We start from the raw sequence: 14,501 nt of genomic DNA, 5'->3' as shown, positions 1-14,501 counted from the left end.
CCTGCCGCCGCTTCCGTCTCTCCACCGAGTAGATATAGCCTCTGCAGACAGTTACCTCTTAGTGTAATTCCTTAAAGAAATATTTAGAGTCCTTAATTCAGCCTATATTCCTCCTTTGTGACTTTTGCTGAGCTCCCCACATTCAGACAGGCGTCGGCTCCGCCCCGAGACTGGAGGTGACATGCTGGGACAGGTTTTTGGCCGCCATGCGGCAGAGTCATCAGACGTAAACACTCTTTTGAAACTGTACTTTTGCATGAAGTAAGAAGTCCCGCCGTGTCGAAAGTGCGGGCTATCCTCTCTTTCGGCAACAAGCACTCACCCGGTCCTACCAGGGCTGGTAGACGTATCGATTTTTCTGTTTATGCTGGCAACTCGAAGCCGAGTAAGCGTTTAACAACTGGCTGCAGAGCTAGTTGATGGATGGAAAATGGGCTTGGGTATGCATCTATGTGGGCTTGACTCTCTGCAGCAGTTGCTGTACATACCACTGTAATGGGGAACCTCCATCGTACCCAAGGGCTATTGTGAGCTGTACTGTGACCAGATACATAAGATTAGAGCTGCTCAAAAGAAGCTAACCTCCAACTGCCGGCTTTAGGTGCCCTAAGCGCTGCGATTCAAGTGATTGAAGCTGTGGGAGAGGAGGCACCCTGCCTTATGTTGCAGCCCATTTTGCCACACTTCACGGCGCAATACAAATACAAACGCAAATGATCCTCATTAGCTGTATTAATTAATAGTTTGAACTGCTACTGAGTTATTGTCCCTGCTTGCTGTTTGTCTATTAGGGCCGGGGGGGTCTCCTGTGCCATCGTCAATCAACCAGACCTGCAGACCTGCCAACACTGCACAGACTATGCTACATCTTCCCGGCCCATTGTTCAAGCATCACGCACCATCGTGCGCCTTTTTGGTACTGGAGTTCCTCCTATGGCTACACAGCGTAGTCGACCTCCGCATACTTTTGCTGCTCGCCTCACTTTGTGTCCGCGCAGCACCCCTTCCCCCAATTAGACAACCACCTAGCTGAAGACGTGTCACTGGCGCAGCTAAGCACAAGAATGCTTCCGGATATGCAAACTAGCGTGGAACCCGCCGTGCTTTGGTTCAACACTCAACGGAAAAGAAAATGTCGCCCCCTTTCAGAGCAGAGTGAGGCCCCCTAGCAACAGTAGACATCCCAGGCTGTCCAAAGGGTTGAAAGGGGCGTTCTGTAAGCAATGTAGCGAGACTATATCGTACCAGAAGGAATACTCGTCATATCAGGAGAGGTAGAAAGCGAAATTTTCTGGCATCATGGGCTCTTTATCGGGCACGATTATCAGAAAGCTAAACGGGGCCCAACCTTAAACTCCACTGTTGAGGCGCTTGCTTGCAGTAGTTACAATCAAGGACAAGCCTTTCGGCAGAAGTTGACGAGGAATGTGCTTGGAATGGGTCAGCGCACAGGCACTCCTTCCCACTACGCTCCTCCTGTACGTTCGACCAAATATCCTCGTTGCCTTTGGTCTCGCGTTCGTCCCATTCGCTAAAGGGCAAGGAGAATGGCAGCCAGAATGAGTGTCGGAAAACTTGTTCCCCAACAGTATGCTACGGATTGTTCCACCAGTGGAGAATATCACAATTTGTGAAACAATTCGTGCCCTTAAATTTTACCACGAGGACGCCACTGACTCCGTGAGGGTACAAAGTCGGGGATTGTTCATTGTTTCACTGGAGCGTTGTAGAACGCCGATATCAATCTCATGACGGCACATTCAAGGTAAGAGGTAGGGAATCATGTAGCCCAATGCATTGATCGAAGAATAAACAGGAGATAGCTCCTATCCAGCGTTCAGCGAACCACATCGACAGCTTCGCCCTTGCGCGTCTGGCGGACCGCGCGTTCTCCACAGCCAAGGTGCTGGTGTTGAAAGTATGTGCTGAACAACCTCCTTCGCAGTTTCCGCCATGTTCCTGTGCCTTCCACATATTTTCCCTTGCTCTTGTGGAATGCTTTGAGTGTTCTGAGTCTGGCTTCGCACAGTGATGACTTCCTACAGCCAGATTTAAAGTCGGACCGGCCAACAGCGTATCGGTGTATATCAGGTTTGCACGAGTACGATGGGCGGGTAAATGCACCGTTGCTCAACAAGTCTGCCCCACACAAGTGTGGAGATGTTGCCAGTTTGGCGATTTTTTTTCTGAATACAGAGTCGCGAATAGTGGACCACTATACGGGTGGTGCTTTCACGTTTGGCGTTTGCCATCGGATAGCTCACGTTGATCATGTTGTGTTCTTCGTTGTGTTGTTTCATTATATCGCGTCAGAATTCATCAACAAAATTCTGATATCTGTCTATAGTGATAATCTCCGGAACGCTATGAATCTTCTGGAGTTACGGAATGAATAGTTAGTCTGCTCTCTCTGTTGTAACCGATCTAGCACAGGGGAAGAAGTAGGTGCACATGCTGACCCTATCAGCTACCACGTACACGCTATATTCCACTTCCACTGGTGGTGCGCTCATTGATTCCATTAATACATCTCTTCATATCCGTTAAGGGATCGCATGGATCTGCACGAGCCTGGGTCTTCAGGTGTAATGGTGCTAAGTTCCAGTGCGTCGGCACATCGCTGGAACCTCTATGCGTAAGTACTTTTTGGTGACGAGGTTCACACCCTAGTTCATTCTAAGCTGTCCAGCCCCTTACAGAGTGGCAACAAACTCCTCCTTGTCTCCACAACAATATGATCCTCGTATCTAGATGATTGACAACTGTAGAGACACTCTCGGTTAGTCTTGTTTTGCTAAATATTTTTCGCTTGGTGGGGGGCCGAAGGTCAACGGGGCTTTCATTGAATGTGGCTTCCAACTGTCGGCAACCAACCCACCAGAGGGATTATCTTTATCACCCTCTATTGTTCAAAAAGGGTAAAAGGCTAGAAGGCTTACGCTCGACAAGGACTTTGCGGTTACCCTAAGAAAATATTCCTTCGTATTCTTGACGCTCCCTCAGTGCTTTTCTATATCGGGCCGCCCCAGAAGTGCCCCAGGGCAGTGCCGTGCTTCCCTGTGGAGATGCCTTCGAGTTGTCTTAGGGCTTCGCGTTGTGCGCTCCACCTCATGGCAGAATACATAATTTCTTGGAGCTCAGTGTTCTTGGGCCGCTGTGTAGCACAGTCTGCTCGATGCTCGAAAGTGTGTCTTAAGTTGGCTGATGCTAATAGGCAAGTGATACGCAAGCACAGTCTCCAAAAAAAAAAAATTGCAGTGTCCTTGCATACAGCGAAGAAGCCCTTTTCTCGCTTGTATATTGGGTTGCCATGCACCTTTGTCTTGAGTTGCACAAAGGTGCAACTCATGACATGGTAGGCTGCCTCCTCCCCAGTAGTTCCAAGAGCTGGAGACGCTGAGCTCAGGACTTCTAGCAAATGGCGTTGGCTGTGATTTTCGGAGAAAGGGGGTTGGCTGTTTTTAAGGAACTCTCGTCATCAGTATTTTGCGCCATTGCAGCTATCAACTGTCGTTGCACAAGCCCGAAGAACCGCTCTACAGGAAGACCACCAGAAAAGACGCTAAGATGAAACAACACACACAAGAGAACCTCCATATGAACTAGCCCGTGAAAGAGAAAACTCTTCCACATGATCGGACAGATGATCTTTTAGGGGTGGACGCCGTCACGCATTAATATCATATGTACCATGTATATGGGATATACATATATATTTCCCGGAATAACCCCCAAATGTAGCGCACTGCAGTCCTAATCTGTGCCTATTTATGTCACCTCGTAGCATCGGGCTTCCAAACTGCATTCGCTCTCTACTCACGTACCCATAAGTCAAAAACTAAATTTCCAAAACATTCGAGCCTCTTTTATAAACAAGGTAAGTTCCCAGAATAATAGAACTGGCTGACTTGAATAATCAGAACAGAGCCCCCGCCTTCACTGGGGATTAGTGTCTGACCTATAAAATAGCGGGGAAATGGTAAACACAGTCACGTGCGTGACCTATAAAGCTGCTCTCCATACAAACGCCATAATAACAGATATAATAAATTGTATTTACCTCTACTATTTATCAGATCTCTAGAAGCCATGTCTGTGGTCCAGGGTAGTGCCTAAGGACTGCATTACACGCCAGGCGCTGATAGCTAAGACACTGACCCTACAAAGCTACAACTCTATCTAACGGTACCCCAATCCCTGGAACACTTATTAGTATTAACTCCTTTTCCTAATTAATAATTGCCTAACCCCTAAAATATTTAATAGTATGTATTACCTTTCCTTACCTAAAGCCTCTAGAGGTCACACCTGAGACACTGTAGTTTCATCCCCGGGGCAATCACAAACAACTAAGCCACGGGCATATGTTGGTAAGGTTGAGACATCGCATACAAAGCTAAACTGACTTAAATTGCAAGTAAATTGGTAATAACATTTTTTCAAGAGACCTTGATGTGGGAAACGGCAGTTCTGTTTTTGCGCGTTAGCTGGCTCTGCACGCGGCACACCCAGCCCCAAGGGTTTCCCTGCTTGTTGCGAGTAACGGGAACGAAATTTGTGGTTTAGTCATGTAATCAGTATTGTCGCTGCTCAAACGCGTCTTCTTGGTATTATTTGACTGTTCCTCTTACTGTAGAGGGAATTGCAGGGTCCGGTCCAGGCCCAGGGCCCCGAGGGGCCCCCCACGGCCGACACTAAGCTATGGCTCCCTCCCTATTTTTGCAGCGCCTACTGCTCATTTTGTGTGCAGGTACTTACGTTGGTGCGACTGGGAGGGGTTTTTCTAGGGGCAGATGCCCACGAAGGCTCAGTGCCGGGTTTCTCGGTACCTTCAAAACTGTGCCTCCACATGGCTGGTTTGCCTCTCTGACTCCCTCTGACCCTGTTTTCTTCAAAGACCCCGTCTCCCTGACCTTGGGAGCAGCTGCCAAAGGTACTGGAGCACCACAGCGGGGCTCTCGCGAGTCTCCACTACTGACCTTCTTGGACTGGGGGAGGGGCCTAACGGCTCCCGGGAGCTCCGAAGAACTACTGCACCAGCAGCAGCTACAGGGACAGGCAGGAAACCATAGCCAGGTGTATGGTCTATTATACTGCACATCATGGGACCCCCGATCTAAGGCGCTCGTATCGGCTATCAGGCTGCTGCAGAAGGACGCTGTACGCGCCATTGAGGGCCACCATATATGCGAAGATGGACCGCCTAAGCTCCCGCTGTACCCAATTCTTGGGGTCAGGATCACTAATAGCCTCGTTGTAGCTAGAGGCAGAAGGGCCCTTCTGAAGCAGCGGAGAATGGCTTGCAATATGAAACAGCTCCGCCACAATGAGCGAGCTCTAAGGTTCATGCTGCAACAGCAGCCACCTCTCCAGCTACGAGGCCTGCCAGCATTTCAGCTGTACGCCCAACAGCAACACGAAGACCCCAAGCTGCAGCGAGGCAATGTTGCATGTACACCTTCGATGCAGCAGCTTCTGGAGATCCGATCTGTGGGGCCCCGAACCCTCAAGCAGTTAGGTGAAGATGAAGGCGCCCTACTTGGCGCCTGGGGGCATCAGGGACCTCCTGGTGGCCCCCCAGAGGCGGGCCTCCTTGCGGCGTGGCTTCGGCGGCTCGGCCAACTGTACGAGGACGAGCTGAAGCAGATAGTCGAAGAGAGGCTCCAGCAAGCAGAGGAAGAGTACCCAATTTACACTTATTACAGCCCCTAAGCCTGCAGGACACACATCTATTGGGTTTCAGCAGACCGACAAGATATGGAGGCCAGCGGAAGACGAGTGACGTGTGGTTACCAGTGCAGCAGTCACGAATGCCGTGTGGGCGGAGGGCTCAACAGCCTTTAAGCAGCAGAGGTCGGCAACGCTCGTAGCATAGCTCTGGCGGTATATAGTGCGAAACCGAGGGCATTCGCTTCTTTCCGGTTTCGGGACTTCGCAGGGGATGTCGTTTCCAAGCGATCGCGTATATGCATGTATATGTATACAAGTATATATTCCTACATACAAATGCATGCGTATGCGATGTACTGCAATGAATAGTAGGCAAGGAGCCGGCTTCACTGCGCAGCCTCGGCTCTCAAGTACTATAGTGCGTTGAGGACATACGTGCAACCAAACAAATCGAAAAAAACAGAACCTAGTTGGGTTTGTTTGTTTCCAGAATTTATATAGCTTAACAGATTTGCGGATTTGCGGCTAGGCAGCATCCCTGCCGCTGAAAGCAACGGGACACAGCTGCAATGGCAGACGGGTGCAGAAGATACAGGTGAAGCCAGGTCGGAAACAGACGGGGAGTAGCAACTAGATAAACCCATTTTCAAGGAACTGTTGTCTAGATACTGAGAACCGCATGTACACGCCATCGTCATGGGCCCAGTTGCTGGCTCCTAGCCAGGCACTGTGCTGCGGGTCTTCGTGCTGGTAGATGTTTATTGGCCAATGCTGCAGACGCAAGGCAGAATGCTACACCTCGTGCAAACGCTTAACTGTGAAGGTAGGACAATCACTATATAGCCCAACACGGAAATATGTAGTACAAATACGTCTGCCCACTGCAACTGCCAAGTTCAACATGCCCAGCAGCTAACGGTGTAGAGAGACAGGAGAGACAGCAGAAGAGCGAGACATGCCTCTACGGAGATGGGCTGAGTAGATAGACGTGACATATGATCAAATAATCACAACCAGAAAAAGGCAGTGGGAAGAGAAAGCACTACTACGGAGCAGTAACGGTGTTAAAAATGAATACCTCTGGCAATGCCGCGCGGAGTTCTTGCCACAGCCTCTGTTTAAACCCTCTAAATTTGGTGCTGCCGCCGACGAGAAATATCTGGGAAGAGAGGAAAGGCTGGGCCTCAATTGGCGCCTTGCAGATTGCCCGGTAGACCAACTCCCCAACTCCGCATTCTTTGCTGCCCCCATCTGCAGCAGAGCAGGTACAGGCGCAACAGGTCATTGCCAACGTTTCAAGACTTGGTGCCCTTCATTTCCCTTACCGGCAGCTAGAAAACACCAAGCCTGTTGCGTGCCGTGAAGGGAACCGCTGCAGTGCGCGGACGCCCAATGCTCCACCAAACAAGTATCGAACATGGCCCCGACGAGAGAACGTGGACACAGATCTGGTGGTAATGCTCGCACATTTAGAAGCTACTTCTTCCTTTGTATCTATAACTGCCCTTGGATATGTGATCTACGCAAATTTCCGTGTAAAGTAACTCGCCGATACACGGATGGTGCCTTTTCTGCTGCTGTGCGTGAGTGGATCAACTGTGCGAAAAGGAATTCACTCCCCAAGGCATGGATAAGGTAAGAAAAGCAACAGGGCTCAGCAGAGGCAAAACCGGCAAATGCTTTCCCCCCAAAGGTGAACAGGAACAAGACAATGATGATGCAAAGGAAGGTCTGCTTGCCTTGAGGTCTAAACAAGATTTCTGGCACTACCAGTCTTTCAGTCGACAGCTTTACTTTGGGCCTTGAAGGACTCCTAGGCGGAACCCAACAAGCATCCGCTTGGGTCCCCTGGGGTTCTTTATTGCTATCCAACGCAGTGGGCGACTCAACGTGTGTCTCCCTTCCGGAGGGGTTGCTGCAACTACTGTTGACTTTTGCATTGCTAGGCTTTTCCAAGGAAGAAAGGTCTGGGATGGGGGCAGGAGAGTGGGTGTGGAAGTAGGAAACGAGCTGCGACTTCTACAGCACAGCACACTCAAATCAAACAGGGACCCCAGAGGGCCCCCAAGGGAAAATGTAGGCCTACCTGTTGTGCTCCGCGCCCCGCTGTCTACGCCTTTCACAAAAGCCCACTGCTTCCGCAAGCGCTGCGCGGCCATTATTCCCCTGGTATTCCTGCTTACCGTGAGGGAATAATCCGGGGTTTCTCTTTCCAGAAAGAGGGGCCCCCCAAGGTAAGCCGCTCGCCTGCCCCCTGGCAAATTACGGAGGAGACGAAACACTCGCATGAGATCCCCAGTGACGAAGCAGGTCTCTTCCTTCAGCTGTACACATACCGCAGCACAGGAAGTCGCACACCGAGATCTGCCATGTTCTTTAATCAGTGACGCAGAGAAGAACAGCCCAGAAAACTGGCTTCATCATCCTTTTGAATACCTTTTGGACGAATAACTCGTTTTTGTCAATAGCCATGCCACGCGCGAGCAGCAGGTTCTTGAGGTACGCGTTGGCGTGGGCCCCCCCGATATCAGACCGCAGAGCTGATGCCTCTAGAGCCGAGTAGTTCACAAAAGGAACTGCATGGGATGCGCTAAAACCCACATCCACAGTCAAGCCAAAAGGGTTCCTTCCAGCGCTCACCTGCCCCACTAAACTGAGATCTGCTGTTGGTGATGTGGCTGCTAGCTGTGGAGAGAAGCACGGGTCTGTTGAAGATACCCATGCAGCTGAGGTCCCGCCCTTGCCCTTGTAAGAGCATCCGGAACCACCACCACTTCCTGGGGCCTCGACAGTTCCTTGGGGGACACCATCGGTCCCGCTGTAGCAAGTGACCCCCATTCGTTTAGCTTTGGGAGGGGTGCAGATGTCGTGCGCTCCCCAGCCCATGCCCCAGAACGCGTAAGGCACTACGGCCTGTGCTGCCACAATCGCCATACGCTCAACCCCCAAGTCTTCAAAGAGTATTTCGCTGACATGGTGCCGCAAGGGGGCTGGAGTCAGTAGGGGCTCTGTAAGCGCGACGCCGCTGAGTTCCTTGGGGTCAGTTCCTAGGTACTTTTTACTGAATGTCAGGTCTATTATGTCGCGAAGCATCTCCAAGTTAGACCAAAGACCCCCTTGGCTCGGCCTGGAGCAGATGTATTCCTGTAGGCTGTAACACTCCTCACTCAAATACAGCTGTGGGCGGCGGCATACAGCCCCGCAGCATGTGGGGAGCACATAACGGGCCTTACACTCCCCTGCCCATCCAGCCTTGACGGAGCCTGTGCCGAGGTCCAGCACTGCCCTCTTGCCGTTCTGCATTTTCCATTGCTTACCGACCGGCAACGGAAGCAAATCGATTGGAGAGCCGCCAGACACGGGCACCTATATTTGCCCAGATTAATGTAGCGTCCCAACAACCCAAGTAAATTGGGAAAGTTGGCTTTGACAACTTGCGTAGTACAGTTCGATATGTAAAGATAGCTAAAGGGGCCCCAGCTGAGGGCCCCTGTCGTGCCGGGCACCACACTGGTCTGGGAGTCACGGAAACACACAGACTCTACCGTATTAAGAACAGCCGAGGCAATACCTAGCTTTACGACCTTTTACAGCGAAACATTATGTACCTGATACTATTAAGGCATTGTAGCAGTGTTTGGGGCTGGATGCACACGTGGTGTAGTGCCCAGGCACTAGAATGTGGCTGTGGTGTGATCTCTAGTAGCTTATTGATTGTAAAGAGAATAAATATTAAATAATTTTAGGATTAGGCCATTATTAACTAGGAAAAGGAATTAATACTGCTGAATCTTGAAAGAATTGGGTACCGTAGATGGAGTCATAGTTTAATAGGGGCGGCCAGTTACCCATATCGGCGGTGTGGCGCAATGCGTCGTCCCTACTTGGGTACCACATAGGACTATTAGAGATCTAAATGGAAAAGAAATAGAATTATTATTACAGAGAACTATTATGTCTGTGAATATGAGATTTAGATGGATATCAGTTTATAGGTCAGGCACCTGACTATCTCGTCGCTGTGTGTTATCTCCCCGCCATCTCATAGGTCGGGCACTGATCCCCAGTGAAGACCACATAGGTCGGGCACTGATCCCCAATGAAGACCGGGGTCAGTTCTGAACACAGTTCTATTATTCGGGGGGCTTCCCGACTAGGACATGTTTTGGAATTTTAATTATTGACCTCTGGGAAATTGGGTAGTTAGAGGATGTAATTAGGAATGCAGACGCTATGAGACGATAAGTAGGCACAGCTTAGGACGGCTGGGCACTACATTTGGGGGCTGTTCCGGGCAGTTATTTATAAAGTTCCAACCCAGTGAACTTTTAAACGTTGATTTCACGCTCCCCGCCATTCTATAGTGGGATGTTTTTATGGGGATCAGCCGCAGCAAAGTTAAAGAGCCAGGGGTGAAGGCGAAAGGAGACAGTTTGTAATTGTACTGATAAACGGGGAGCACACTGTGTAGGAAGGACAATGGAGTCCAACTCCGGCAAGAGAATTCCGTGGCGGACTTCATTAGATGATCACCTGGAGTCGTCAAACTTTCCGTCGGATTACATTAGGGCAGCTACCTTCCATGTTCAAAATGAACATGGAAGGTAGCTGCCCTAATGGATGTGCGTCCTTTGTCATATGGGGATGTCCGAATTACCTCCGGAAAACTGGGGACAAGAACTCCGCGAGAATTTGACCAGGGAGGCATTAAGATACTGGTTCTACCTAAGGGATATACGGGAAATTATTAGGAATTGGGAAGCTTTCAAACGTATGCTAATCAGATTCTGCGGGGTCCCACGAGAAGAAATAGTTTCACGTTTATATGAAGTCAGATGGCAAGGAAGTGCAGGAAAGTTTGCCTTCGACTTATCAGCGGTACTGTGTAAGGGAGAGCCATTGCCACGGGAGCAGCAAGTGGATACCGAACCTGCCTGACGACATCGTCCTGAAGGTGACATATGATGGCCATCTCAAATTCGTAACTTGGGAAGGCTTGGCTGTGGAGTTAGAGAAGATTGTGGGGTCGACAGAGGAGACATTGGCACGTTAAAGGCAAACAAGGCAGTATTTGGAGGACACCCATCGGACCGTTCGAGGTGGGTCCCATAGGGAGCCACGAAATAGTGAGAGAGGAAATCTACTGGACAGGCGAGTATCAAGGGAATATGCTGCTTTGGAGTGCAGGGGCAAGGGGCACGTTGCCTCGTAATGCCCATCCCGCCAGGAGGCTTCACGTCGTACAAGGGGGATGTTTCGGAAATGTGGGGGTGTGGGGCATTATGCCGGGGGCTGCCCTTCTCCGGGGACTATGAGGGCGGGGACTGTAGAGAGGCCCGAACAGAGGCAAGCACGTTTTAGTATCAAGGGCGAGGGGCGTTTAAACGGTCGAGCCTAGTCGTCCTGGGAGACTAACGTACTAAGCGATATTCTAATGGTGAGGGGGCTTTGTGTGCAGTGGCGACGGGGCCTAATACCACAGTAGTCTCCCCAGATTGGGAGAAAAAGTTGCTTCTCAAGGATAAGCAAACCGGGACGATGAGGCAGATAGTAGAGAGACCCCAGCAGAGATTAGAAGAGCGGCGTAATTCAGGGACTGTACCGCCACCAGAGAAAGAACATAGGCTCAGTGGAGAGTCACGAGCAATAGCAGACGAGAAGGATGCACAGGATGTGCAACATAGAGTTACAGTGGTGGACAAGCAACGGGCCCGTTGCCTCTCCACCACTGTAACTGACTTGAGTGTTAGAGGAAGATTGTGCAATACAGGAACTATTGCCACTTTGGGGGTCAATGTGGCAGGAAATGCATGAGACGCAGCTATTAGATTCAGGGGCATCAAGGAGTTTTATCAACCCTAGGACTGTGAACGCCTACAGCTAAGAGTACGACGGCTGGGAGAGGAGTGCAGTTTTACAGTGGCCAACGGTGAGCAACTAATGTAACCAAGTGGCTGACACCCTGCCTCGTCTCCCTTGTCACCCCGTGCCCAGCGCGCTCACCAAGACCACCGAACACACCAGGCCACTCTTTGGGTCATGAACGTCCCTAATGCCTGATGCCGATCCATCTGTTCTATCTTTAAAACCAGGCGACGACAGACAGACCACCGAGAACTCGCTAGCATCCGCTCTCGAACCTCCCGGAAAAGGCCCGCTACGCCGCCTTCTAACCCGCACTCGACTCCTCCGTCCCCTAAGACGAGCCCCCTTCCCGTTAGTTCACCGTCGAGGAACCCGCAGCAGACCTCTACTTCCCCTACACCTTCTCTTGATTGGCCGGCAGCATATTCCAAGAGTCCGATCTTCCGCGACCCCTATCAGACAGCAATAACCAGGCCAGGGGAAATAGTCAAATTGGAGTTCCAGCATCGCCGTCACGGTTTCCGCAATGTAGCGCCCTACTTGCGCATTTGTTTCAACGAAATCTGCTTAATATGCGTTCCCCAGTTTCCGGAATTCCATACCCATGTCCTGTACTTCCATCACGATCACGTGACAGCAGGACACCGGGGACAAAGGAAGATTAATCTTGCCCTTAGCAAGCATTATTACTGGCCCAGCATGCTGGCCTATACGACCGTAGGATTGCCTGCCTCATCACGTGTGGGAGGCCAGCCCACAGGAACTTCTGGCGGAACGAGAGCCTGTGCGCGGGGCTGATGTGGGACCAGTTGGGGCACTTGGAACACGTTGTGGCCCTCATAGGTGGGAGGCAGGGCAAGACGGTTCTCCACCGCACCGATGCGTTAGGTCACCATAAAGGGGCCTCGGTACCGAGGTTCGAACCTAGAACAGTGATTAAGGGCCGGCAAATGTTTACTGCTGAGCCAGACTTTGTCGCCGATGTTGTACTCCGCAGCTCGGCGCTTAGAGCCAGCATAGTATTTCAGTTTCCACTTCTCCCGCAGGATGTGGGTCCGCGCCCGATCGCAGAGCTGACGAAAGAATTTGGTCATCGGCGGGGTGGTGGTAGGGGCCAAGGCACCAGCGATATCCATGTCGGCTGCGCTTACAGGGCTATGGCCGATCATGGGGAAAGCTCGGTGGAGGAGTGGGGATAGTATTACGGGCCAGGTCCACGGCCCGCACTAAGCCTTCCCACTCCCGTTCATCCGCTTGTATGTACATCCGCAGCATTTGCTCAAGAGTGCGATTGACCCTTTCAGTTTGCGCATCAGTCTGCTGGTGGCAGGGCGAAGAAGTCGTCCTTATGATATTGAATCGGGAGCACAGTTGCGCCCACACTTCTGACTGGAAACGAGGATCCCGATCGGAGATAAGCACGTCAGGAAATCCGTGATAACGGATTAGCCGTCAGCGAATAGTTTCACGGTGTCACCTGCTGACGTGGGCTGCGATCGGCCGCTCGCCTCTAGAGTGAAGATTGCTCCCGAAACGAGAGCTTCAGGTCCTCTGGTGAAATGGGCTTTTGTCTTAATAATCTGTTACTTGTTCTTCAAATAAAACGATGGAGCAAAGGCTTCTGGATCAGCTCCATGTAGCAACTGTGCAGGCACAGCCAGCGCTACAACCTTGGCGGGTAGGGACGATACAACAGAATAACAGGACCACGTGAAATGCGTCCGGGGTTGAGGCCTGGATTACCTCAGTAAAAGTCGTTTTATTAATACAGAGGGCTCGACACAGGGGACGATGGACTAGATGACCCCTTGTTGATCGTGCATTGTACCTACTCCAACCCGTGAAACAGTACTGTTAATTATATTGCGAGTACGGTTTCACGCGCGGGCTCTGAATGCTTTTTGACTGAGAGTGAACAGTGGAGGGTGCAAATGGCTATTGTGGCTGTTGTGTTTCCTCGGGAGCATCCATATTGTCACTTCCATTTTCCATCCGACTGTAGGCAACTGCTTTCCTGTCATTTATTCGCTGTTTCATTGGAGAGGGATAGCTTCAGGTGCCCCTAATGGATATAGGCAGCTGCAGGACGCTGCGCTTGCAATCTGGAGTTCCTCACCTGATTACCCCACTGCGATGGCAGCTTAGGTGCACACTGAGCCCTGCACCATGGAGTGGAATTGACGCGGTTTAAAAACACCTCATGCTCCACTTTGCGCAGCGTTACAGGAGACAGGGAGTCAATCTAGGGAAATCAGCCACCGCTCCTCGGTATGAAAGCGCGGTAGCGTTCAGGAGATGTGGAGCACCGTAGCTTCTCTCTGTAGGGTGTAAGATGCTTTTATACAATACCTTGGAAACTATGGTTACCTGTTGGCCGAGGCCCTCCGTCACAACAAGCAACCCGTGGGGACTGAAGATAAGCTATCTGCTCTACAGTTTCTCCAGGCAAAAATGCGATGCTCCAGCTACTGATGCCAACCTTTTTGTGGTGGCCGAGTTTTCGGTCTCTTTAATTTTCCTCCCCGTTAATTTTCCCTTCATTCTTTACTCTTTCACTTCTTTGGGGATATTTTTCTTTGTTTTGGATGTGCCTGTCTCACAAGAAATGTTTGAATGGCTTTCCTCCGTCAATGTATGGGTGAGCGAAGGTGACGTTTCTAGATAGAACAGACAGCCAAGCTGTGCTAGGCTGCCTTTGTACAAATGCCCTGTACGTTAAAAGCAGTTTGGATTCTTTACCTAACGACTCTCGATTGATACTCAAACCGCACAAAATTTAAATTCTCTACTACGGGAAGTGCTCCGGAAGCTTTGGGTTTATCTATAGGAAGTGCTTCGTCTCGTCTTATGCCTCTAAGCAGATGATGGGGTGGCCAAAAGCGCATCAAGGGTTCACCCTGCCTACTATAACTTGCAGGCGAGTCTTTTTCCTTCATATGTAGCCCGTGGTATGTGTGGCCATACCT

At 50.7% G+C, this 14,501-nt stretch overlaps 2 protein-coding genes across 2 annotated transcripts; one reads left to right on the top strand and one right to left on the bottom strand.

Annotated features, from left to right (window-relative positions):
- Positions 1 to 4,701: 4,701 nt before the first annotated feature.
- On the top strand, positions 4,702 to 5,712 carry EMWEY_00004910 (hypothetical protein, conserved; the record flags this gene model as incomplete). The annotated part of the gene is made up of 1 exon (XM_013481065.1): positions 4,702 to 5,712. One exon carries the CDS (start codon positions 4,702 to 4,704, stop codon positions 5,710 to 5,712), a length of 1,011 nt encoding a protein of 336 aa, XP_013336519.1.
- Positions 5,713 to 6,991: 1,279 nt separating this feature from the next.
- Positions 6,992 to 8,973, bottom strand: EMWEY_00004900 (actin-like family protein ARP6, putative; the record flags this gene model as incomplete). The annotated part of the gene is made up of 4 exons (XM_013481064.1): positions 6,992 to 7,189; positions 7,441 to 7,689; positions 7,854 to 7,994; positions 8,107 to 8,973. The coding sequence occupies 4 exons, from the start codon at positions 8,971 to 8,973 to the stop codon at positions 6,992 to 6,994; spliced, it is 1,455 nt and encodes a 484-aa protein (XP_013336518.1).
- Between the last annotated feature and the right edge of the window lie 5,528 nt (positions 8,974 to 14,501).

This window comes from Eimeria maxima, genomic scaffold, assembly GCF_000499605.1.
Source record: "Eimeria maxima Weybridge genomic scaffold, Emw_scaff27, whole genome shotgun sequence".
Taxonomy (NCBI): domain Eukaryota; phylum Apicomplexa; class Conoidasida; order Eucoccidiorida; family Eimeriidae; genus Eimeria; species Eimeria maxima.
This window is presented reverse-complemented; position numbering and strand designations above follow the sequence as displayed.